At 36.4% G+C, this 25,535-nt stretch overlaps 1 protein-coding gene across 2 annotated transcripts in view; it reads left to right on the top strand.

Annotated features, from left to right (window-relative positions):
* Nucleotides 1–1,443: 1,443 nt before the first annotated feature.
* The window catches only part of spock3 (SPARC (osteonectin), cwcv and kazal like domains proteoglycan 3), a gene marked incomplete at its 5' end in the record, with an annotated part of 36,463 nt that continues 12,371 nt past the window's right edge, over nt 1,444–25,535 (top strand). The window contains 6 exons of one of the 2 annotated variants that reach the window (XM_079846929.1): nt 1,444–1,557; nt 1,657–1,773; nt 14,642–14,681; nt 19,088–19,196; nt 21,341–21,446; nt 21,634–21,733. In XM_079846929.1, coding sequence (XP_079703055.1) covers nt 1,657–1,773; nt 14,642–14,681; nt 19,088–19,196; nt 21,341–21,446; nt 21,634–21,733 — 472 coding nt within the window. Of the gene's footprint in view, nt 1,558–1,650; nt 1,774–14,641; nt 14,682–19,087; nt 19,197–21,340; nt 21,447–21,633; nt 21,734–25,535 lie in introns of those variants that run through there. The other variant, XM_079846928.1, reaches the window with a different exon arrangement.

Below are 25,535 nucleotides of genomic sequence, written 5' to 3'. Positions count from 1 at the left end.
GGTTGCAGGGGTTGCATTTTGGTTGGAAATGAAAGTCGGGATGACGTCAGAACCCGATGTCAGATTGACGTCAACAGATTAGATCAGGGTTCACCAATCTCGGTCCTGGAGGGCCGCTGTCCTGCAGAGTTTAGCTCCAACCAGCTCTAACACACCTGTTTGAAAGTTTCTAGTATGCCTAGTGAGACCTTGATTAGCTGGTTCAGGTGTGTTTAATTGGGGTTGGAGCTAAACTCTGCAGGACACCGGCCCTCCAGGACCGAGATTGGTGAACCCTGGATTAGATGGTGGACCTGGGCCTAGACCACGACCACAACGCATGATGTAGTCAGCCGGATCCGGGCCGGATCCGGATCCGGGCCGTATCCAGATCAGATGGTGGACCTGCGCCTAGAAATGACCACAACGCATGATGTAATCAGCCGGACCCGGGCCGTATCCAGATCAGATGGAGGGCATGCGATCACAACGCATCCCTGAGGTGTCAGCAGAGATTCAACCCTCCCCTGTGAAGGCCTCATCGACACGACAGCCAGTGGCACTGATCCTCAACAACCCCGTCTCCATACCGGCGTCATGGTGTGATGACTCCAATCTTTAACCAGATGGAACTGGATAAATATTCTGACTGTTCCGATCCAATTTGATTTCTGACTGCTGCCTGAATCATAATCATACACTGTTCGTTTGTTGGCCAGAGGAGGAATGGCCCCCCAACTGAGCCTGGTTTCTCCCAAGGCTTTTCTCCATTCTTTCACCTGATGTAGTTTTTGTTCCTTGCCATTGTCCCCTTTGTCACCTTTGGCTTTTGGCTTGCTAGTTGGGGACACTTATATTCAACAATATTATTGATCTGCCTGCATTGACACCATTATTTGAGAACTGAACTGAGCTGGACAATGACATCACTTTTTTCTCCAGAGCGGCTGTATAGATAAATTAACTAAATTGATAATGTTTTTACAACAGAAATGAACCATCGCTGAATTTACTTATTTCCTGTTAGCTATCACTGTAAAGCTGCTTTGAAACAATCTGTATTGTAAAAAGCGCTATAAATAATGGTGACTTGACTTATAGTAGGCTATGGTAAGCTATATACATAGGAACAAGGGAATTCATTTTTTTTTTTTTTTTGTACAAATTATATAATATTTTTGAATTTGCTGCATTTACTTTCGTCCCACAATCAAGTTTGATATTTGGACATTAGTTTGCACTCAGTAAAATATCTCTAGAAATGAGACAACTAGCCCCACAAAACAGAGCAATTGTGTTCAATTAAAGTTTAATGCGCTAACTTAAGTTGAATATTGATTATTTATTTACATATTTATTTAATACATTTAATAGTTACAATTCAGATGTAGGCTACGCATACAAAAAATAATAAAAGATAGCGCGCGCCCACGTCCGCCTTCACGAGCATACGCTTGAGAGAGAGAGAGAGAGAGAGAGAGAGAGAGAGAGAGAGAGAGAGAGAGATTGGTGAAGATCAGTTGAGTCTCGTCACAGAGATCTTCAGTCAATGACAGCGCTCACATTCTCCTCTTGAAGGTGACGCATAAGGGATTATTGCAGCGGTTATTCGGTATTTTTCTGTCGTTGTGTTTATCCGAGTGTAGTGTGTTGATAGCTTTATCTATCTCGATGCAGATGCTTGTGCTGGTCGGTGTGTGCGCGCTGCTGATCGCCGGGGCTTCTGCCCGCAACGACAACGGCAATTTTTTGGACGACAAATGGTTGGCCGGGAGATGGGACAAATTCAGAGATGTGAGTGCTGCTCTGCTTCCTAATAGTGGCTCATTTGCTAAGTCTAGTGACCTGCCTACATAGACGGCATTTTTGGATATAAAAAGCGCGTTTGAATCCATTCTGACTAGGTAGGCTGCTCACTCGGTTTTGAGACACAGCATGCTATTTGGGACTGTATGTATTGAGTGCGTGTGTAATGTATTTTTACTGAAAGATGCTAAATGTTTTGGAAGAAGCCGCATGAGATTTCATAATTCGCCTTTCGCAAATCCGTATTTAGTGCTCCGTGTGGTATTAATACTGTATTTTACGGAAGACAGTCACCAATCAATTAGACTCAGTGCGTCACTTCTGCGCCGTTAAGTGGGCTTTGGTACGGCTATTTTAACCATCCACTGGCTAATACACTTAAGATGAGATCTGAACTTTAACTTCGCGTCTATCAGGCTGTGCACTTGTAATACACAGAGCAAAAATAAGAGTATCTTACAAACAATAACAAGTATTCTTTCACCTGCGGATGTTGCGGTGCTTGATGCGTGTGCGCGTGCGTGCATGTGTTAGTGTAGTGTTTTTTAACCTGGGTACAAGTACCCCAAGGAGAGCTTAACCTGGTTTCAGTGGGTACTAGGGAAGATATTGCTTTGTTAAACCTATACAATTATTTCTTATTTAAAATGTTATAAATATTAGGACTGTCAACTCTTTTATTATTATTAAATCTCAGAACTGATGTGATACTGATTTTATACAACCACTAAAAAACAAGAAGTTGATATTGAGTAGCCTTTCAGGCAAAAAAAAAAAAAAGGATGGTTAGCTTGTATGTTTTTCTCAACAAAAATAGTTCCAAAAGAAGGCAAAAGCATCAAGCTTTTGCAGACTGAAAGCCATATGTGATTTCCGCTCCCCACTCAAAGCGTTCTGTAATCACTTGGCGCCGCTTTTCCTTTTTTTTTCTCTCTCCTTGCACACTTGTTAGAACACCCTAGAACAAGAAAATCTGCTCTTTCTTTAAATGTTGCTTGGCTAATAATTAAATTCAATGACTGGGCCTAACAATTAGTGTAAACAACTAAATTATATTCAGTGTAATAGGATGTAGCCTAGTTTAGGGTGACCATTCGTCCTGTTTAACCAGGACATGTCTGGCCAGGATTTCGAGATCGCCCAAAATGCCCGGGATTCGGCTTTTGCTTTCTACAGTCACCATTCATTATGTTTACATTATTACATTATTTGACACTGACACGTACGTGCCAGCTTTGCAGGTCATGCATTCTGCTTCACACGAATCCCGATCGAGACGAAAACAGGAATTTTCTTAGCAATGCTAAAACGCACATCAACCGATCACTTGTTTAGCGTTCATGTAAACACTACATTCAGATTCACCAATCGGAATTAATTCAGTCCTACTGAATCAAAAGGTGTGCATGTAAACAAAATGAATGGCGACGAGAAAGCAAAAGCCGTATCCCGGATATTTTGGGCGATCTCGAAATCCCGGCCGGACATGTCCTGGAATATGGTCACCCTAGCCTAGTTGGAACTAATTTCTGGTTCAGTGTCGATTAAAACATAAGACAAAACAGACTGGGAAAAATTGTGTTAGCCCAAGAAAATCTCCTCTGACCTTAGGTAGCCATGGCTGTTGTAGACATTTTTTTCTCCCCAAAGAATCTTCACTAAATCACTGTGATATTGTTAGCACAAAGTCATTAAAACATGGAAAAAAACGCATAGAACAATATAAAAAATATATTTTAAACCTCTTACTGGCTAACCAAAAGTGACAGCTCTTGGAAGCCCTTATAGCTTGCCTGAATTCACATCAACGTCAAAACAACAATCACGATGTGTCGAGGTAAATAACAAGGTCCTTTATAAACAGGATGTTAATTGACAGTCTACTCTACACTCAGTGTAATGATATCATCTGGACCAGAGGACTTCCATTTCCTCCCGCATGTGTGTCTATTTGTGGTAATGATGTTTATGTAAAGGATGTAGTTAAGAAAGTCACATGGGTGGCATAGGTCTCCCACACAGGGCATGACAACTTAGAACTGTTTCTCTACCTGATTATGCAATCTCTCTCTCTTACACATACTCTCATTTCAGCCAAATATTTAGATGTTGCTACCTAATGGGAACACCAGTAAAACAAACACCTGTAAACTAGCAGAATCAATAACACCAATGAAATTAAGTGCGTGAGTATCTCAATATCAAGAACATCAAGGCCACACAGACACACTTTAACAAAACAATCATTAAGAAGAGGAAAACAATGAAGGAAACATGATGCATTTTAATAACTGAGATTCCCATGATACTACTTTCTTTCAAACAATTAAAATCTTATTAACAACAGCATTAAGTCAAGAAACATTTAAACAATAATCCTATAACAGCAACCATGTAACTAATTCATGCTGCAATGCATGCTGGGCGCTTGCAAACTCTTAACAAGACAAGTTTACAGGGATTTTTGTGTTATACTGACAAGTCAATTTAATTCACATTTCTTAATCTGCGACACAAAAAGCCACATATGCTGGATAAAACGTAATTCCCTTTTTTATTTTACAGTCCATGCACACTTGCACTCGGTACACTACCCATACTGAAAACTCACTCTCAATCGCCCTCTCTCGCTTCTTTTCTTTCCAGCTTCACATCAAAGATTACTTAGTCTCTCCATGTGACACTTCAGGCCATCAGTAAAGAGAAAGTGATTTATGCAGATTAGTTGTTCAGCAAACACGGCTTCCACAAGATTTTTTTCCCATAATCAACTGACCCTTACAGCAAAGCAATTACTGAAAGACTCTGAGCCCTAAAATCACAGACCCCCAATCACATTTAAGCTTTGAGACACTGCACATGTACTGGAAGCACAGGCTGTCAAGCTTTTGTTTGGTGAAGTGTGTGTATGTGTGTGGCTTTGTGAGATTGACAGGCTGAAAATGGCCATCAGTGATCCCCCTGCAGTGTCAAACATCTTCTGTCTCTCTCGCGCGCATACACACACACACACACACACTCTTGACTTCACTGTCAGCTCTGCTTTAGTGACATTTTTAACGCTCTATCAACTTCAGGCTAATGCTGCCAGAGGAGGTAAGAAAAGAGTATGGAGAATTGTATGACTTTGTGAGAGGCTTGAATGAGAAACACAGACAATCTACAATTATGTGTTTGACTTCGGTTCGGTATAAAGGACAGATCTGGGAACTGCCATAGAGACAGTAAGGACTAGATCTCACAAAAAGGAAAAAACTTCAAGATGATAGAAAAATGGCATGTTTCATATGTTTACATGCACTAATTTTCGTCAATCCGAACGTATCCAATCTGATTTCAGATTCTGAAAGTTCTGCTTTTATATTAACCATAAATATTATATTCACTTTAAAACATTAAAGTCTGATTGACATATTCATTTCCATGTGCATAACATGTATTCCGCGTTCAGAAGCGGATAAATCCACCACGATAATGTCACCAGAGCTACCGTGAAATTGTAATTTTTGATACTGTACTGTATGTCAGAAGATCCTTTTTTTTTTTTTAAATCAATATTTAGTAAATATTCAGTTTTCAACCACTGGCCAGTTTGTAAGTTGTAAAAAAAAAAAAACATATGCCCATTTGTAAGACGTAAAACAGATTATTATTATCAGATTATTTGAGGTCTACACCACCCCATCCAATCTGATTGAAATTTCATTCTGATCGAGCTCAGTCAGACCGATTGAGGCGAGCACTAATGGATTTGGTTGCATGTTAACTTAGCTAGAAATACCAAAATAAAAGCCAGTTACTGATATACCTCTACTGACAACGTTTAGATTTCCAGTAAACCAAGATTTGAACTTGTGACCTCAAACACAGAAAGGAATAATTTACTAAAAAACGATACTTTTATATGTGGAACATAAAATCTTCGAAGATTCTTTACACATTTCCGTACAACACTCATCTATCAAGCACTACAATTTACCAAAAACGTTTTGATGTGCCATGGGAAAAATATCTTTTTGAAACAACATAATGGTGAGATGTTACACTCTAAAAACTGCTGGGTTGTGTTAACCCAATTTTGGGTCAAATATGGACTAACCCAACGTTGGGTTAAAAAATGCAATTTAAAAATGGACAAATTGCATTTTGGACAAAATCAAAAATGGACAAAAATGCAATTTAAAAATGGACAAATTGCATTGGTTACATTAAAAATGTAAACCAACGGCTGGGTTTGTCCATTTTTAAATTGAATTTTTAACCCAACGTTGGGTTAGTCCATATTTGACCCAACATTGGGTTAACACAGCCCAGCATTTTTTAGAGTGTATATTTACTAATATATTACAATAATTTAATAATAATCTCAAACTATTGTTCTTATTGATGAACATACAATTTGTCTGAAATCACAAAAATGAATCCTGGTTAATGGGTGGGGGTGCTTTGAGTATTGTGTTGGATAGAGAGTCAAAAAGGCTGGGAACCACTGCTTTAAAGTAAGAAATACTCCTATTTATTCATTTGCAGGACTGCTGATCAATTTTGAATGGTGCAATAAAAACGTCCCCCTGGGAAATCACTATTAGATCTTCCCCACAAAGACATTACCAATATTATTGCGAAATGACAATACGATATCACAGAGAATGAAAATGTAATTTACAGATATTACACTACACTCTAAAAACTGCTGGGTTAAAAAATAACCCAACCTTAACCACACCGCTGGGTCACTATTGGACAGAACACGCGCTGGGTTGGTTTGACCCAAGTGCTGGGTTTTACCATTTAACCCATATTTCTGGGTCATTCATTTGACTCAACCAGTGGGTGAAATTAACCCTCTTGCTGGGTTAAGTCTTACTCATGTGCTGGGTTATTTCTTGTCTCATTGCCTTAATAAAATTAGTAACAAATATTTGTTATATTACGAATGTAAAATAATTATTATCTCTGTAATACAATAAACCAGAGAGGCCACAGTATATGTGATTTCAATCTCATTTAATTTTTTTTAAATTTTATACATTTCTTTAATACTTTTCGTTATTGAATACAAATGTTAATCAATGTCAAAGGTCTGACATGTCCCCCTCATTTCATCTCTGAGGCACAGAATGTGCAGCAATTCACCAGTCATCTCATTTTGTAAATATTCAACCATGTTGGTCCTCACCTGTTGATTACACAAGTCAAGTAGAGTCATCTTTAATTATATAGCACTTTTTACAATACAGATTGTATCAAAGCAGCTTCACAGTAATACTGTAACATGAAAATAATACAACAAAGTTTGTTTCTAGATGAAAAATTGCGTCATTGTCCACCTTAAGGCAAATCAATAATATTGTTGAATATTAAATGTCCCCAACTAAGCAAGCCAAAAGCCAAGGCAACAGTGGCAAGGAACCAAAACTCCATCAGGAGACAGAATGGAGAAAAAAACCTTGGGAGAAACCAGGCTCAGTCGTTCAGTTCTCCTCTGGCCATCGAGCGAACAGTGTATGATTATGATTCAGGCAGCATTACAGGTCAGAGGTCAGATTGAATAAGAAAATTCAGAATATTTATCCAGTTCCATCTGGTTGGAAGTCGGAGTCATCACACCGGTATGGAGACGAGTTTGTTGAGGATTAGTCGTGTCGATGAGGCCTTCACAGGGCTGATGAGGCAGGCCCTTCAGGGATGCGTCATGGATGGGTCCAGGCGCAGGTCCACCTTCTGATCTGGATATGGCCTGGATCCGGCTGACTTCAGTAAACTTTAGAATGAACAGAAAGACAAAAATTAGCATAGATGCCATTCTTCTTATTAAATAATGAGTAGGCTACATCAGGTGTTATAGGAAAGTGTCCCTGGTTCCGGCTGACCTATGCAGCCTAATAATCATTTAACTGATTTGAATAATAGAAATGTATAATGTTCTATATGAATGCCAGGTAAAAGATATGCGTTTTAGTTTAGATTTAAACTGACAGAGTGTGTCTGCTTCCCAGACAATCACTTAGAGTGTTGCAATAAAACTGACATGCAAGTTAAGTTTTTTTTTGTGGAAGTATCAATTTATTATTGAATATGCAATTAAAATATTGCAAACATTAAATGACCAAATGTGAAAAACAAACAAAATGTGTATTCAGTATTTGCAAACTGAATTATAGTAATAGTAATAAAAGAGTAATTTGGACAAATATTATCAACATTAAGGCATTCAAATAAAACATTACTTTATTAAAAGTAAAATATTAGCCTACTGTAATGTTGATAGTGTCTTTAACGTTAAAACTCACAAACCCACAAAGCTGCTCGGTAATCTCCTGACTGGCGCTGATGATCGCCTCGTTTAGATGTTACACACAATAAAATACTTCGGGTAGGCTATCATGTAAGTTTGCATTTTTTAAGTTTTAAATATTGACGATCATTCGTTCAACTAAACGGGTATAATTTTCTTCTCAAAACTAACGCCTGTCCATTTATTTCTCCTTTCCTCAGTCGCTGTATATAAAGATTGCAAGTCATATCCTACATAAAAACTAGGCTATATCAAGCTCTTGAAAGCCTTTTTTTTGGCAGAAACGATGGTTCGAGACATTACAGAAGACACACGCAGACTGTGCTGGAACTTACCTCAGTCACTTCTTCTGACGAGTATTTCTAAAACTACGCCAGCAGACTTTTCACTCACAACTCACTAGCTAGCCTAACGTACATTAGAGACTCATTTCCCGCTGATTTTACGTGCGAGCCCTGTGAGGAAAGTGCGCGTATGGATTTCATACAAAACGCTTATCTCACTTTTAAATACGCAACGTCCACAATGAATAGGCCTACGATAATTACATGATGAATTTAGAATTTAGACTGCATATTTCAAAAAGGCTGCTGATATAGCTGGTTTAATTTCAACTAAGGATTTAACGTGGCATTTTGTCAAAAAAATTCTAACCGGCTAGCTGTGGCTATTTATTTAATGTTTCACAGAAATAAATAGTTATACCCCTCACACTTCCATATCAAAGACTGTATGTTGAACAGTGAAATTAGCTTGCTGCTACCACCACAACTTAGTAAAAATATAGGTAAACATTCATATTAACTTACCATAAAACACTGCCTGCTCCGAGTGGCGTACTCCTCGAGTCAGAAGTGAAGAATCCAGAAAGTTCCGCAAAGAATGAAAAAAGTAACCAGTTGCTGGGTCAAAATAACCCAACCAGCGGTTTATTTGTGAATGACCCCCTTACAACTCATTTGACCCAGCATGATCAACCCAATAATGTGTTTACAGTACCCCAAACAGCCCAACTTTTTGACCCAGCACAATCAACCCAACAATTTGTTTACAGAAACAACCCAGCATTTTTTTGAGTGTAAGGTCAAATGACCGTGTTTGGTTTTTGGACATTTATTTTTTGTGCATTGTTCATCCATTCGGTAGTGTTCCTAACTCTGAATTCCACTATGGTTTCATAAAGTCCTCTACTAACATATGGAGAGATTGTGTCAAAAAATATAGATTAATTGAAGATAACTAAAACATGTACTCTGAACTGTATCTCTTTATTTCTCCCTTTCATCCTTGCAGCGTTGTCTCTGTGCATATCGCTCTGTTCTCTCATTCACCCTCTTTTCTTTGTCCTCTTAATGGAATGGAGGTTGGCACTCTGCTCCAGGCCTTGAGCTAATGGAGAGAGAGAGAGGAGGAATTATGCCATGTTTAAGAAAATAGCCCTTGGGACAATCAATGTGGACACACAAACACAGGCAAACTTGTGTCTGAGTGATGTTAATACTGAACATTCATTCTCCCTCAACAAAATCTAACACAGCTGATACTAATCATGAAGCTAACTGAACTTAACTTGCTTTGCAAGCTAAAGCTGTTGTCTGGCATGACACAATTACAGCCAGTCAGAAGATATTTGATGTTTAATATAAAGTTATGTGGAGTAATTTTGCACCAATGAGATTTTATAGTGGTATATAGTTATGCAGCCCAACAAAGCAGGATGAAAATATCAGATTTAAAATGTAATGCTGTTCACACTGATTAAATCTCTCTATGACATTGATTGCAGGTATAATAATATATTAGCTACATTTTTTGTAGCATGAGAGTCATTTTTAAAATAGTAGCTTTGCAGTGACAAACTATAACAAATTAAGATGCTAGATACATGTTGATAGATAGAGGAGGATTTTTATAGTAATTTTATATTATTTCTACACAATCAAATATTTTAGTGCTTGAAATAACTAGGAAAAAAAATGTATACTCATCATAGACTTTTCACACTTTAAAAATGTTAGCATATTTACAGGTTCTCCAAGACCGCGTTAACCTTCATTCTTAAATGAAAAAGGCAGTTTTTGAGGCAACAAATTAAAATAAGAAATATTATATAATTTACATCTTGTTTTTTAGCTGTTTTAGTTTATTTTATATATTTATTAATACATTTAAACCAACTTGCGGCCTCCTTGGAAGTGTGCTAAGGCCCCCTAGTGGGTCCCGAGTCCCGAGTAGCTTGTGGTTGTACAACTTTTTCAAATGAGTAGCTTAACTATAGTACTCTAATTAATAGCTGACTAAACATAAAGCTACAATTTCAAATTAGCTTCAGCTAAGCAGTGATCACAGTCTGCAGCCCCAATGGGAGTCGCTCAAATCGTTTCTCATTTGCATAAAGCATTGGCAACAGTCGCTGTCACTCAATCTTGCCGGAAATCGTCAACTCTCTTTAAACATTAATGACTTCAGGCCGCTTTGTCACTGTAAATTGCTGTCAGTTTGAAAGCCCCTGAAGAGTTCGCTTTTATCGCTCACATCACGCATAGCATCTGGTGTTATAGTGGCATGGACTGATTCTGTTCTGATTGTATGTAGGTTCTGCTGCCTCTGTATGGTTGCATGTGCCTGTTTGTGGTTCCCTTTTGAAATGCGTATGTGGTTAAAGACTGGACAGAGAGCGGGAGGGGGGGTGCAGAGAGTCATAAAGAATGAATGATGTCAGAAGGGTGAGACGCTTCCGGCACTTTCTGCATGAGAGAACAGCCGCCTTGATGTCATGCTGGCCGCCCTCACACACTCACACACACACACACACACACAGCCCTGCTCCTCAATATGCTAAATATTGAAATATGCTCAATATGCGTTGTACGTCTCTTAGTATTAACAGATTAATGTTGTTGTGCTGTTTCTTTTTTAGTTATTCATTTAACATATGCTTGTTGAAAGCCTTCTGATAATACCCAAGGAAATCCCTCTGTATGCGGAGAAAGGCCCTTAAAGTGATAGTGGAACTAAAAACATGATTTATTGTGCTCAGACTATGGTGATCTGTTTGTGTATGTGTGTTTGAAGCATTGGAACTGTGTTGACAGCGAGTATATTTAAATGAAACCAATGATCGGTATTGCACACTATAATCATTCACTATAGATTTAGATGCACTTACAATAAAATATAACGTGACTTTATAAATCCCCGAAAGCAATTTAGTTTTGGCACAGGGAAGATCAGGCAAACAGACTCTGGGTTACAGGTACATACAGAAGATTTAATGGGAATTCAATAAGCTGAGATGGGAGTGTTACTTTAAAATCTTCCAGTACCAACTGCTAGGCCCTAACTGTTATTTAAAATGTGCTGCTTATATATTTCAGTCATGATAGTATTAGCTTATATTTATTTTCTTGTGAGAAAACCTACACTTTAGAATACTTTTAAAAAGTGTATTTATTTTGGAAATAATGTATTTAAAAAATATATATATTTGCGAACTGAATGTAATGTTTTCAGACACTTAAATGCATGTTAATTGCAATTAAATGAAAATGTATTGTTTTAAATTGATATTAAATTAAATTAGCTGAACTTTAGAATGCTTTTTACGCTCTTAACTAGGATTTAATCACATCTTTATATTTAATTTCATATTTCTTTGAAATATGGTTAATGTGTACTGCTGAATATACTAACAAGCATTTATATGGTAAACTCAGTTATCTTTAACATCATTTATATTGGGGCAATTCCACGCAAAACTGTCACATCCATAACGCCAACACAATGCCATTGTATTTAGTTGGCGTTATGGATGTGACATTTTTGCGCGGAATTGCCCATTGACTTGTATGTCATGCAGTTAAATATATGTGTAATTACACATTTGTAATTATGATGAAGTTGCAGTTTAGGACATTTAAAATATATTAACTTGCAACTGTAATATTAAATAACACACAGTTAAACTGATAATCAAGTACAAGTGCGTATTATGTAATATGTTTGTCAACACATCCAAATAAGTATTGTACTTTAAAGCACTAAAAAAATATTAAAAACAATGATACAAGTGTTGTACAAAGTGAATGTACGAAATTGTACATTCAGTGCAATTAAGGTTATCATTTTTCATAAAATTATTATTTTAAAATCAGATAATGCCCACTTTAAAAAAAAATAACTGTAATGGAATGCAGTTAACCTTGTTGTATTGGGATTAAATAACACCCTCAGTATTCTGAGACTAAATTAAAGAAATAAAATATCTTACAAAATATAGGCTACTGTGTTGTTATGCACAATGAAATGTGATATGGGAAGTATACAATAATGTAAGTGGAAACAACATATAAATATTCAACAAAATATATTATATGTTCAATACAACATAGTATACACAATCATCTGAATAAAATTAATAAACTGTTATAACTATCACGCTATAAACAGCAGACAGTAATAATATCTGCAATCTGAATCTTGCCTAAAAAGTCAAATTGTTAGCAGCTAAGAAGAAATCTGGTGGTGTTATAAGGGCATCTATAGTAACAGCTCAAAGCTATCATCTTTAATGGGCCTCTTCTCCTGGTCTGCTCTTCATAGCGTCTAGACTTCGTAAACCCTCTCCAGTGATTTCAGAGCAGATGTTTAGTATGGTTTGGAGGCTGTTCCTGCTCTTGATCGTGAGAGATGTGAAGCTGCAGACAATGGAGGAGCACAGATTACTCTCAATATCAGTGCTGTAGAAAGGCTCGATGGCTTAATGGAGCATGCATCGCGCACACACAAACACACACACACAATTCACATACATTCACCAGAAGGGAATGAAACACTTACCCAGGCCAGGAAAAATGTAAACATTAACATGTAAACAGTTGAAATGCTGTTCAATTCAGGATTATATCCAATAAATATTTACTTGGAGATCAGTATAAGGTTTCCTACTGAGCGTTAAGTATACCTTTAAATAAATATATACAATTTAAATTGTTTGCACTTAAATTCTTGGTGAGTTGAATTCATGTTATTGCCTCATTTAATTGAATTTATTTCATTTAGGCAAGGATTAATTAGAACTGAGCAGGAATCAAACTCTACTTCAACATAATATCAGAAATATGACCTAATATTTTAGTAATATATTACTTGCTATATTACTACATATATTTTTGGGGCTTTTTTGTTGCTTTTTTTTGCTGCCATACAAAATGAAAACAACATGGACAGATGCCATTTTTTTTTTTAAATAAATTTTGAATAATTTCCAATGTCTACATTGAACAAGCAAAAAAAAAAAAATCTTAAATTGCGTTCTTAAATTTTTACATTTTGCGTCACTTTCCTTTCTGGTGAAAGTATGTGACTGTTCGTGTTTAAAGCATCAGCAGTACAAGCAAGAAAAGAGGACTGCAGCTGACCCATTCTTTCACACAGTCATGCTATCACATGACTTTCATATAAAGGATGCTTGCAGCATAATGGAGGCTATTCTATTTCTATCCTGTTCTCCCTCACATTCTCTATGTAGGTCTTAGAAGAATATAATAATCTGTATAAAATGAAAGACAGACAAAAAAAAAACAACTGCACAAAATCAAGAGAGATCTAGGTGTAGATTGGGTGGCAACTGTATTTAGCTTCTGAAATAGAAGCACAAACAAGAGGAAAAAGAACAATGAAAGTGTTTACACACAGTGAGGCTGAGAGATATGAAGTTCTTTGTGAGCGGGAAAGAAGGGAAAAGATATTATGAATGACCAACGGAGACGCCGTAATGGATTTCATGTGGTGTTGTTTATCCCAAGATGCATTTGCATGCCACACACACAAACATACACTTAGAGGAAGGAGAGAGATATGGCAGTCATCAAAAATGTTTGATTGCAAAAGGACCAGACAGTTGCCATGTCATATCCATTTCTTTGTGTGTGTGTGTGTGTGTGTGTGTGTGTGTGTGTGTGTGTGTGTGTGTGTAACCATTTGGTGCTATCAGCCTTCAGTGTACCTATGATGGAAACTGACATATTAACTTAATTAAGCATGAATATAAGTGCAGACCAATTACTGAATGTGACAGGCAACAAACAGTCCAGTATAAACAGGCACAATGCCAAGTCATACATATGCATTTCATTATTATTTCTGTGTTTATGGCATCCATTTTGTGTTGTTTTGTTGAAGTGATCTGTGTTTAATGTTCTGTCTAATGTTTATTTGTTTTCTCCACAATGCTTCCTCTACAATCAGGAGGTGGAGGTTTGTATGATTGTGCCTTTGTTTTTCCATTGAAACAGAGTCTTGCTAATCTGCCTGTTTGTCTGCAAGGAAATCCTTCCAAATTTACGTTATGTGCTGTAGTTGCATGATAATATGCAATGTAACTGCTTGCAAGTACATGTTAAGCTGAATGTGTAACTACAAGCAAGGAAATATAAAAATATGTACTTGCATAGTTCAGAGAGAAAAGATTACTTTATGTACAATAACATACAGAATTTCAGAAAAGAAAACAAATGCAGACTGTTGATTAATTCTGTTGATCAACTTCTGTTTTAGGAACCAGGAACATGGAGCCCAGGAAAACCATTCGATCAAGGTAGGACTGGCAACCAAAAATAGCAACATCATTGTGTTTCTCATGTGTTCAGAGTTTAAAATCAAAGAAAACTCTAAAGCTGAAGTGTGTCATTTTTAATTTTTTTAGTAAAATTCTTTCTCCTGACCAGCCAGACTCAGCAACAACTGCTTAACCAATGGCGTGAGTTTAAAGCGTGACTATTTGTTTAAACAGTGAAGGATTAGGGAGTGTTCATTATTAATACATTTTAAAAATGCAAAAGTCCAAAGTCAGTTATTGCACTTTGTTTATCTCAAGATAAGTTTTTTGGTCTTAAAAACGCTTGTGTGCACAACTTCTTTCTAACGTCACTGATTAAGCAGCCTAAAATGCAATTACTAGTTTGAAAGCATCACCCAATCCCACGCTATTTCTAAGCAGTTATTGGAGTAACAAGGTTATTTTATTTGTGTGTATGTGTGGTCCAGGTATTCCCTTCGATAGTTAACCTAAAAAAAAAAAATTGACATTGTGGGAACAAAATTTCGGTCCCCACATGAGGAAAACAGTTCATAACTATATGTGTACCAAATGTTTTGTTTTTTTTAAATGTAAAAACGCTAAATGCTTTCTGTAAGGGTTAGTTTTAGGGTTAGGAGATAGAATGAAAAGATTGTACAGTATTAAAATCATAATGGCTGCTGAAAATTCGGCTTTTCCATTACTGAAATAAATGACAACATTGTACATATTAAAATATATTAAAATATTTAAAATTGTAATATTAATTCACAATACCATTTTGACAGAATTTTTTATCAAATACACGCGCACAGCCCTGCCCTTGTAAGCATGAGAGACTTCTTTCAAAAATATATATTAAAAATCTTACAGACCCAGAATGGGCATATGTGACTTGTGAAATTAACATGCTTTCCATATATTATTTTCCAAGAAAAAAAAAAAAAAAGTAGAGGTACACTGTAGATGGCTCTTTAATTAAATATTTCTAAACTTTAATTTCAGAAATAACATAAACGTCTGTCAAATAATCTAGAAAAAAAATTCAACATTCAACTGTCCTGTGGTAATAGGGATACTTTATGTATGAGATTTGTGCTTATAGGCAGTAAGAACATAATAAGCCAACTTTTTTTTATTTTTTTTTATTTTTACTGTTTTATTATTAGTAGAAATGGCAGAAGAATTGCCTTAATGATGAACAGGTTTTATGTTATAAGCTACTCATTTTATTGAGGTCATTGGAAATGGAAAGATCTGTATCTCTTCTCCTTTGAGCCATATGTTGAGTGGATGTTAATCAGGCATATATGTTGTGTGAATTCACAGTCACATGCTGTGGCCTAATACCCATATCATCACGCTACATCCGTCTGAGAAAATGAGAAAACTGCTTTTTAAGACTCTCTATCACATCAAGCTCTCAGTGTGCAGTAAATCTTACGAGATTATGCATATTCGAAAGTCATTAGAAGCCCCTTGAATATTCATCACGAGTTTGATATTTATGCAAATGACTATTGATAGAGAATTGAGTGAGTCAAAAAGAGCAAGTAGAGCAATTTAAAACGGATTCTGATCATACTCAGACATGATGATGCACAAATCAATCACAAATTTTGTCACACACACACACACACACACACACAAACTCACACACCCACCCACGGACAATGGACTCAGAGTGTGCTGAGGAGATTGGGATTGGATAAGCCCTAAAGCCTGTGCAGGATTTGACTAAGGCTCTTACCATGTGAGGTCAGAGAGCGTTCGAAGTGTGGTTGTGTGTGTGTGTGTTTGTGCTTTGACAAGGGGCAGGTGAAGGATGAGAATGTTTGTGAGATATTGTCTTTCTTCCTCTGTGCATGTGCGCAAGCCTCTAAGGACTATAAAGGCACTTAATGGCATTAGTAGTCTTTTTTTCTTTCTCTCTCTCCTTTTTTGCTCTTCCTTCTATCTCTCTCTCTCTCTCTCTCTCTCTCTCTCTCTCTTTCTTTCTTTTCATCTCAGAGCATTAGCTTCAGCCCCATTTTAAGGCTATAATAGAAATAGAATCCTTATTTACACACACAGTGAAATCAGACAGATCATACTTAGCCTATATATATATCTGCAACTGTGTGTTTCTTTCATGTATTTTTGTTTTAATGCTGCACCTGAGATACATTTTTGTTAAGAACAACTGATTCTACTGATTTTTGTTAAGAGTTAAGTGGTTTTAGTTAAGAAGTTAAGGGCATCTGCTGTTCAGTGGGCAAATCCACTAAAGAGTTACGCCACTTTTGCATGCTGTAATTCAGTGCAAAAACCTGCTCACTGTTTACTAACCACCACCAATCCAGCTTAACCAGGTGCTAAATGTGCTAATGTAACGCTTAAAGTCTAGTTCACCCTTAAAGTCTAGCTCACTCAAAAAAGAGAATTGTTCATCCTAGTGTCATTCCAAACCAATAAGTTAATCTTCGAAAAACAAATTAAGACATTTTTAATTAAACCAGAAAGATTTCGGTCCATCTGTTGGAAAATGTTCAAGCATCAAAAAGACATTGTAAAGGCATTGACATACTGTAGAGTTGAGAATTGACCCCTACTGTAGAGGGTTTTCAAACTGTGGGTCGCAGAGTGGGAAAAGGTGGGTCAAGTCAAGTCAAGTCAAGTCATCTTCATTTATATAGCGCTTTTAACAATGTAGATTGTTTCAAAGCAGCTTTACAGAGATAAACGTATAATTTAAGGTAACAGAGATTGTTTTGGCTTTATAGCGGTTCTTTAATAAAGTTATCTTCCAGCTAAAGTTAGTTTTGATTGATTCGGTCACGCAAAGTCACTTGGCTGCAGTTAAATTTGCGTTTCAGTGAATGACAATGGCTGCACGATATACCAACATCAAATAGAAATCGCAATCTCCTAATGTTTTATAGTATAGCGGACGAGCGACTAGTAAAAACAACGTTTTCTGCGTCTCAGAGCGGCTCGTATCTTTATTAAGCAGCTTGGTGTGCATTATTAACAAGAAGAAACTTGTTAGAATTCAAATGACACAAAAGGCTGTTTCAGGTCTGTTCATTCATCTCTGTCGTCTGTTCAACTCAGCGCTGTTGTCTTTCAGAGACATGGTCTTAAGAGTTCGTTCTTTGCATTCCCTCATGTGCATTTGGCTACCTACCAACACATAAGGAAAATGTGTCTGTAAAAAGCATTTTAGATGAACACAGAGAACGAGTATGAGCGCGTGTTCTGCGCTGAACACTGCGATGAATTAACACACTGTTTACAGCACGGATGAGTGAACTCAGCATGGATCACAGTTCATATCCAGACCAGAGCGAGCATGTCCAAACGTGAACATGCACCGTTTATGCGCACGTATTCAATGACGTCTTCTTAAAATGAAATATATGTGCATTATACAGTGGTATGTCTGATCATGAATGTGATGAAATGATGGATTATTAAACAGAAATTAGTTGTCATGGGTTTATATCTCATTTGTTCTGGTGGAAGCTGAAATGTGCTTGCATCACACGCGAGTACAAACCTCATAGTTTCTTGTACCTCAAGCATGTTTGAGCTTTCATTTACCATATTTGATGTGCTCTATGTATATGTGTTGATCAGTGTTTAATTAAATGATTTTCATTCATTCATTCATTCAAATCATTCATTTTCAGAAGACTTGGATTAAACCGTGATTCATATGGATTACTTTTACGATGTATTTATGAACATTGTGAAGCGTCAAAGTTTAGATGCAAAGGACTTTTAATGAAGGGACAGAAATCTCAGATTTCATAAAAAATATCTTCCGTTGTGTTTCAAAGATGAACATAAGTTTTATAGGTTTGGATTGGAACACCATGAGGGTAAATAAATTATGACAGACTTTTCAATTTCTTTCTTCTGCTGAACACAAAAGAAGATATTTTGAAGAATGTCGGTAACCAAACAGTTGATGGACCCCATTCACTTCCATAGTATTTCTTTCATACTATAGAAGTCAATGGGGTCTATCAACTGTTTGGTTACCGACATTCTTCAAAATATCTTATTTTATGTTCAGCAGAATTCATACTGGTTTAGAACAACTTGAGGGTGAGTAAATGATGACAGAATTACAATTTTTGGGTGAACTCTCTTTAAGTCATGTAATTGTTTTTAGTACAAACACACCTTTATATGTAGATCAGGCTTATTATAGATTTTGTCATGTTCACAAAACACAATTCATTTCTAGTATCTCAGGTGCTGAAATAACACAAACAGCATGTGCATCAGTGTGCACAATTTATTCTTAGTTAATTAATTCTTAGCGAAGCATATAGCTAAATATGACAAATATGTTGATCTGTTTGTATACCTATAAATATATATATATATATATATATATATATATATATGTATGTTTATTTTTGCATGTGTTTCAGCTCTGGACCCTGCCAAAGATCCGTGCCTCAAGCTAAAATGTGGCCGCCATAAAGTGTGTGTGGCAGAAGATTACCAAACACCCACCTGTGTTAGTCAACGCAGGATGAGGTAAACATCTGACAGCAACTGACAGCTCATTACCGAAACAGTAGTAAAAACAGTGTACAGTCGTGGACAAATAGATTGGCACACTTGCTGCCATGCTTGGATCTGTGTATGACATCTTGAATTTTTGGAGCATTAGAAAGCTGCGTCTCGGTTGAAGAACAACAGTTCACCAAACACCCAGGAAGGGTTGAAAACAAAACACTGAGGGCCCTATCTTACACCTGGTGCAAGTTTTTTTTTGCTAGTTTCAGTCCGACGCAGTTATCATTTTCACGTCCTGCACCACGTTGTTTAAATAGCAAATGCATTTGCGCTTTGCTATTTTGAGGCAATTGAAATATACTTTTTTTTGTTGTTGTTATTTAAAGAGCACGTTAGTAATAATATAATAATGTGTGCTAATATTTTAGGTCACAACTGCGATTGATTTTGTTATGGAGTATGACAGTAAGTTAACATTGCGGTAGCATTTTGGAATATATATATATATATTTTATATTGATTTTACATGGTACATTTTCCTGCACGTTTGATGTTAAGTATGTCAAAAAAGCTTTTGAGAGGAAACAAGGGCTGTGCTATGTTCTTACCCAGTCAACCTATCCTGGAACTAACGGGGCAAACTTGCCTGCCAAAGTCTGGGAATTACTTGTTCTGAGAGAGAGTGTGAGTGTGTGTGTGTGTGTGTGTGTGTGTGTGTGTGTGTGTGTGTGTGTGTGTGTGTGTGTGTGTGTGTGTGTGTGTGTGTGTGTGTGTGTGTGTGTGTGTGTGTGTGTGTGTGTGTGTGTGTGTGTGTGTGTGTGTGTGTGTGTGTGTGTGTGTGTGTGTGTGTGTGTCCGATGTGAAAATATGGCACAGACTGACCTGGATTTTTGCAAACAGTGATTGTTGTTATGAAACTAATCATTTAGTGAATTGGGCGTGATAGCATAAAACAAATGTTGTTTTTTTTAAATGGCCCAATGAAACAGACAAAGAGGGATATTGAAAAGAAGTATCACAGAAATAAACAGAAAGAGAGAAAAATACAGAACAGAAGTATGGGAAAAAAACAACACTGGATTCTCAAATGGCGGGTAGCAACTCAAAAAGGGGTCACAGGTATGTTATATAGGGTTATGGGCAGGTGGGAAAAACAAATCTCACATAATAAAATGCATCTTATCATATAATTGTGTAGAGCTAAACGATAAAAAAAATAAAAAATAAAACTTCTTCAAATAGTTTGTCAAAGGTAACGTTAGGGCAGTGGTTCTCATCATTTTTGATTCCATGGTCCACAACATGGTCCAAATATTTAGCATGCTAAATATATCATGGGTATCAGTGATGTATCGGCACTTCTGTCAGATCGCGTCTTTGATAATACACAAAACACGATTGTCACTCACACGAATGAGCACCAATTTGCCTCTGATTTCCGGCATTTGACTGCGATTTCCACAAAACTGTCGGCGAGTGAAAATCGGGCCTAAAATCGTGCAGTGTGTTCGTGGCCGACAGTAGCGGCCAACAAAACTATTAGACGCAAATTAATTTGTTACTTTGTAGAAGTTAAACAAATCAAAGAATCCTATAAATGCATTTTAATAAAAAAATGTTTTTTATTAAATCAGATTATGAATCATTCTGATTTGGCATATACAGTATGGCTCTGGAATCGAATTTCAACCCAACGATTCCTTTTATTCATTTAGGCAGATTCCAACTTGTAGAGGTTCTTAACACCTCATCTTCAAAACCCATGAACAAAACTATACAAGGGACAATAAATTATGAAAATATTTACTTAAAGTGAGAATAAATATGATTTGTGTTGACCAGAATGACCATAGTGTGTTTATTTGAAACCATCAAAGAGAATTGTTTTGAAGCAAAATTGTCAGTTTTCCAATTCATTTCCAGTCATATAATGTTGCATTGGTTCTATGTAAATAAATTTCAATTGATTTTAGGTAAATTTTTGTTTACTTTTTTGTACTGTATTGGTTCACTACTGGATTTGCCATGTTAAACTAGGTAAGCAAACCAGTGCAGTAGATGATAGTAGGAAGAAGACAGATGACAAAAGGCTGCATTTCTGCTATATTGTTTGGCTTCTTCATTGTTTGCGTTAGAAGAGCAATCTCTCTTTCTGTCTGCAGTTTAAAGGACATGAATTTGAACTCACCACTGCTGAAATGCAAAAGATGTCCAGTTGTTCACCCTGCACCTGTTTGTGGAACAGATGGGCACACTTACTCCACCAAGGTAACACACGCGCTTCCTGTTTGTGAGAACTGCCATGGTGTGTGTGTTTCTGTATGTGTATACTGTCTGAATTGCTTTTCATAATGCTGTGTCACGGAGGTATTCAACCAAGAGATTAATCCTCGATCAACAATGTACTTATCTAATCTAAGCTTTTTGTGCGTGTCTGTGTTTGTGTGTGTTGTAGTGTAAACTAGAATATCAAGCTTGCATCTCTGGGAAGCAGATTTCTGTGAAGTGTCCAGGACAGTGTCCCTGCCTTTCAGAAAATTCAGCAGAGAAGAGAGGTACATGCACTTTATCGATGCAGTTCATTTCTATTAGGCCTATAAATACTTGCACACAGTGGTGTAGTCTAGTTTTTTGTAGTGAGTATACTCTAATATACCCCCCCCCCCCCCCCCCCCCCGCCGCATACTCACCCATCCCAGAGCGTCACCCCATAAGCACCACCACACTCACTAATGCATACAGTATGCATCGACATGTAATTGAGAGCATTATGAAATACTAAGTGTTATCAACATGTCAATTTATTATAAGCAACACAAGACTTTAACAGCCAATGACATTTACAGCTGAGGAGACTGGACTGATTTTCTACTGTTTAGTGTTAATCACCATCTAACTCAGTCAGTTAAGAGCTACCTTTAGCCTTAGATGTTATATGAATATGGTCCCTGAAGCACAGGTTTTATCAGTTGACAATTTTCAACAATTTTTTTTAAAGCATTATAGGCACAAATACAAATTTACTTTTAGAAATGGTGTTTTTGAAAAAAAAATTTATTTTAAAATACATTTCACTGTGCAATTTCTTTCTAATTAATTTGAGTTAGACCGAACTTTTATTTTGGTGGGTTGTAGACATTTGAGTTTCTGTGTGTTTTAATAAACTATTATTATTATTATTATTATTATTATTATTATTATTATTAGGCCTGAAGTATACTCTGTGCAATAGTAATATATTTCTGTTATAATTTCTTCAAGTTATACAGAACTTTTATTTTGACAGGTTGTCGTAAAGACATAACAGTTTCTGTGTGTATATGAAACGAATGAATGACGATAGTTTTATCAAATGAAATGGTGAAATTCTCATCAAGTGACTCTCGCAGCTCTGCGATGAAATGCACATGTGTAGCTTACATCATGTCTCAATACAGTGAAACGCTGAAAACACCACGAGCGTGAGTCACGCGTGCTTCTGTGTGTGTGTGTGTGTGTGTGTAGTGGAGCACACACTGAGCGCTCATTCCCAGAGACGCGTAGAACAATTGCAGTCTCTTTTAACTTTAATATTCCTAGACACTAGTCCATATCGAGATTTGATTCATTGTACAGCCCTACTTTTGATTTATTCGTTCAAAAATAGCCAAATTCCGTGACGTTCTGCTTTATATAGCAAGTTCCATTTGTGACTGGATTCCGCGATTCGATCCGTCGCTTCGCAAACACAGACGGGGTGAATTTATGAATGAAAGTGTGAAAGTTCTGACACAAAACGAAGTTGATACGTATCCTCACGCTTTTTTTAAGTGGGTATACGCAAATCCTTGGCCTTTTCTAGTGGGTATACGGCGTATACCTGCGTATCACGTAGACTACACCACTGCTTGCACACAAACACTGCCTTTGTGTGGAATGGAATATGTGCACTGATTATTGCATACACAGACTGACATAAAGCTACAGGCAGGTGAGTTTTTATCAGGGTTGCCGGACAGTGGCCCTTCAGGACCAAAGTTGCCCTTTCCTGCTGTACAGTATTGCATTTAAGATGAATTATGGATATTATAAACTTGCAGGTCAATTACTAATAAGAATGTCCACAATAAATGTTTTTAAAATTCTAGTTTAAAACACATGCAAAGTTTTTAGAAGTATATTTTATATTCATGTTAATTTAGAAAAACATTTTAAAGAAAATGTTTAATTTAATGACACTAAAAAAGTCATGTGGTCTAAACAGCAATAACATTTTACCTCCTTATTAAAGTTTAAATATACACTTCCCTTCAAAAGATTAAGTTTAGTGAGACTTTTTTAAAGAAATTAATAGTTTTATTCAGCAAGAATGCATTTAATTGATCAAAAGTGACAGTAAAGACATTTTAAATGTTACAAAAGATTTCTATTTTAAATAAATGCTGTTCTTTTGAACATTTATCAGTTTCCTATGTTTTTACACCACATGAGTTACACCACATGACATTTTACAACATGAACTAATTGCCTTGTAATTAAAAGCTACACTTTTTAAATATATTTTAAGAGACTTTTTGACATTGACAGACTTTGATATTATTTCCTGCTTTACTGATGAATTAACAATGAAAGATTTTACTAAAATACTTAGGGTCTCTTTTAATTATTATTTTTTATTATGATATCAGGACAGTTGTGTCACTGTTACATTTGACATTTTATGCCCACCAAAACATATCAAAATTAATTTTAATGTAGAAATTAAAAACATGCTCATCACAGACAAGGTGTATTCAATCCTTTGTATGCATGAATTACATTTTTGTATAATTGAATTGATCCGGACATTGTCATTGACCCATTTGCTACATTATGGTCACATGATCTCATTACGTTGAATGCTTATTTCTGCGAGTGGTGTCAAGTGATCAGCTTGAAAATTTTATGATCTGTAAAAAAATTCTTACCAGTCTGATGAATAATAAAAATGATTATTTCTCCTCACGGAGGAGAGATTACAAAATCACAGCTGATATTACTTCTGGTGCATAATTTTGTCACACTAGAAACAGTATACAGTATTCCATATTTGTTGTATACTGCATATTTTAGCTAATTTAGTAGGTCATCCATGTATTCTATACTTACAATTTGTACACTGCACACAATATACAGTGCATACTACATAGTAAGAATAGTATGGCAGTATGCGATTATGTATGTGTTTATCTCCCTTAAGCCCTCTTAAATGGAAATGATAAATATCTCATGTCATTACTACATTAACCAAAATATTCTATAAAACCAATATTTCATCTCTGCAGCTGTGGAAAGGTATGTGTACCCTCTAGGCTGGGTACTTGGCTTGTTTTCAGCTGCAAGGAGAGCAGCAAAAAGAGATTTCAATACACCAACTAGTCTTATTTTGTGAAGATTCTCAAAGCTGAATCCCTTAGGATCTTATTAAATGTTTGCTGTTCCAGATTGTTTCTGTCAGTGTGTTTATGCGTGTACGTGTGAGAAGAGACAGCACGGTAATGTTTGCTTTCATCATTATCCCAATGAGCATAAGTCCTGTCTTCAGCTGCTCTGCTTCAGGCTATAGAGAAAATTCAATCACCTTCGCCATCAAAAGATTGTCAATGATAACTCACAGCTCAAATCAATGCAAACTAAACTTAAGATCATGAAACTGAAGTCACAATATTTTTTTGAAGGGGTGAGAAGTATGAATGTTGTTGTTTTTCCTCTTCCTTTTTACACTATCATTCAAAAGTTTGGGGTCAGCAAGAAATTAATGCTTTTATTCAGCAAAGTCACATTAAACTGACCAAAAGTAACAAGATTTCTATTTCAAATAAATGCTGTTCTTTTGAAATTTCTGTTCATAAAAGTATCTATCCTGAAAAAAATATATCACAGTTTCCACAAAAATGTCAAGTGGCACAACTGTATTCAACACTGATAATAAGAAATGTTTCTTAAGCACCACATCAGCAAATGAAAATTCAGTTTTTCCATCACAGGAATAAATTACATTTTAAAATATATAAAAAAATATATTAGTTGTTCTACGTTATTTTAAAGGGGACATTAAAATCTGACTTTTTCCGTTTAAGTGCTATAATCGGGTCACCGGTGCATCTACCAACCCAGAAAACATGAAAGGTGACAACCAAGTAACTTTGTTTTGGTAAGCCTTTCTCTGCAAGCATGTCAAAAAATAAGACGATCAGATTTTGCTCCCCTTCTGACGTAGGAAGGGGATCTTATTATAATATTACCGCCCCTTAATCTGCAGGTTTCCACCCACGGTGCCGCCATTTGGTTTTCGCAAGCGACAACAGTGTAACCAGAGCAATGGTAAAAATTCGAGCA

The sequence above is a fragment of the Squalius cephalus genome (assembly GCF_949319135.1).
Source record: "Squalius cephalus genome assembly, chromosome: 2".
NCBI classification, from domain to species: Eukaryota; Metazoa; Chordata; class Actinopteri; order Cypriniformes; family Leuciscidae; genus Squalius; species Squalius cephalus.
The sequence above is the reverse complement of the archived record's forward strand: the minus strand, read 5'-3'. Positions and strand labels throughout refer to the sequence as shown.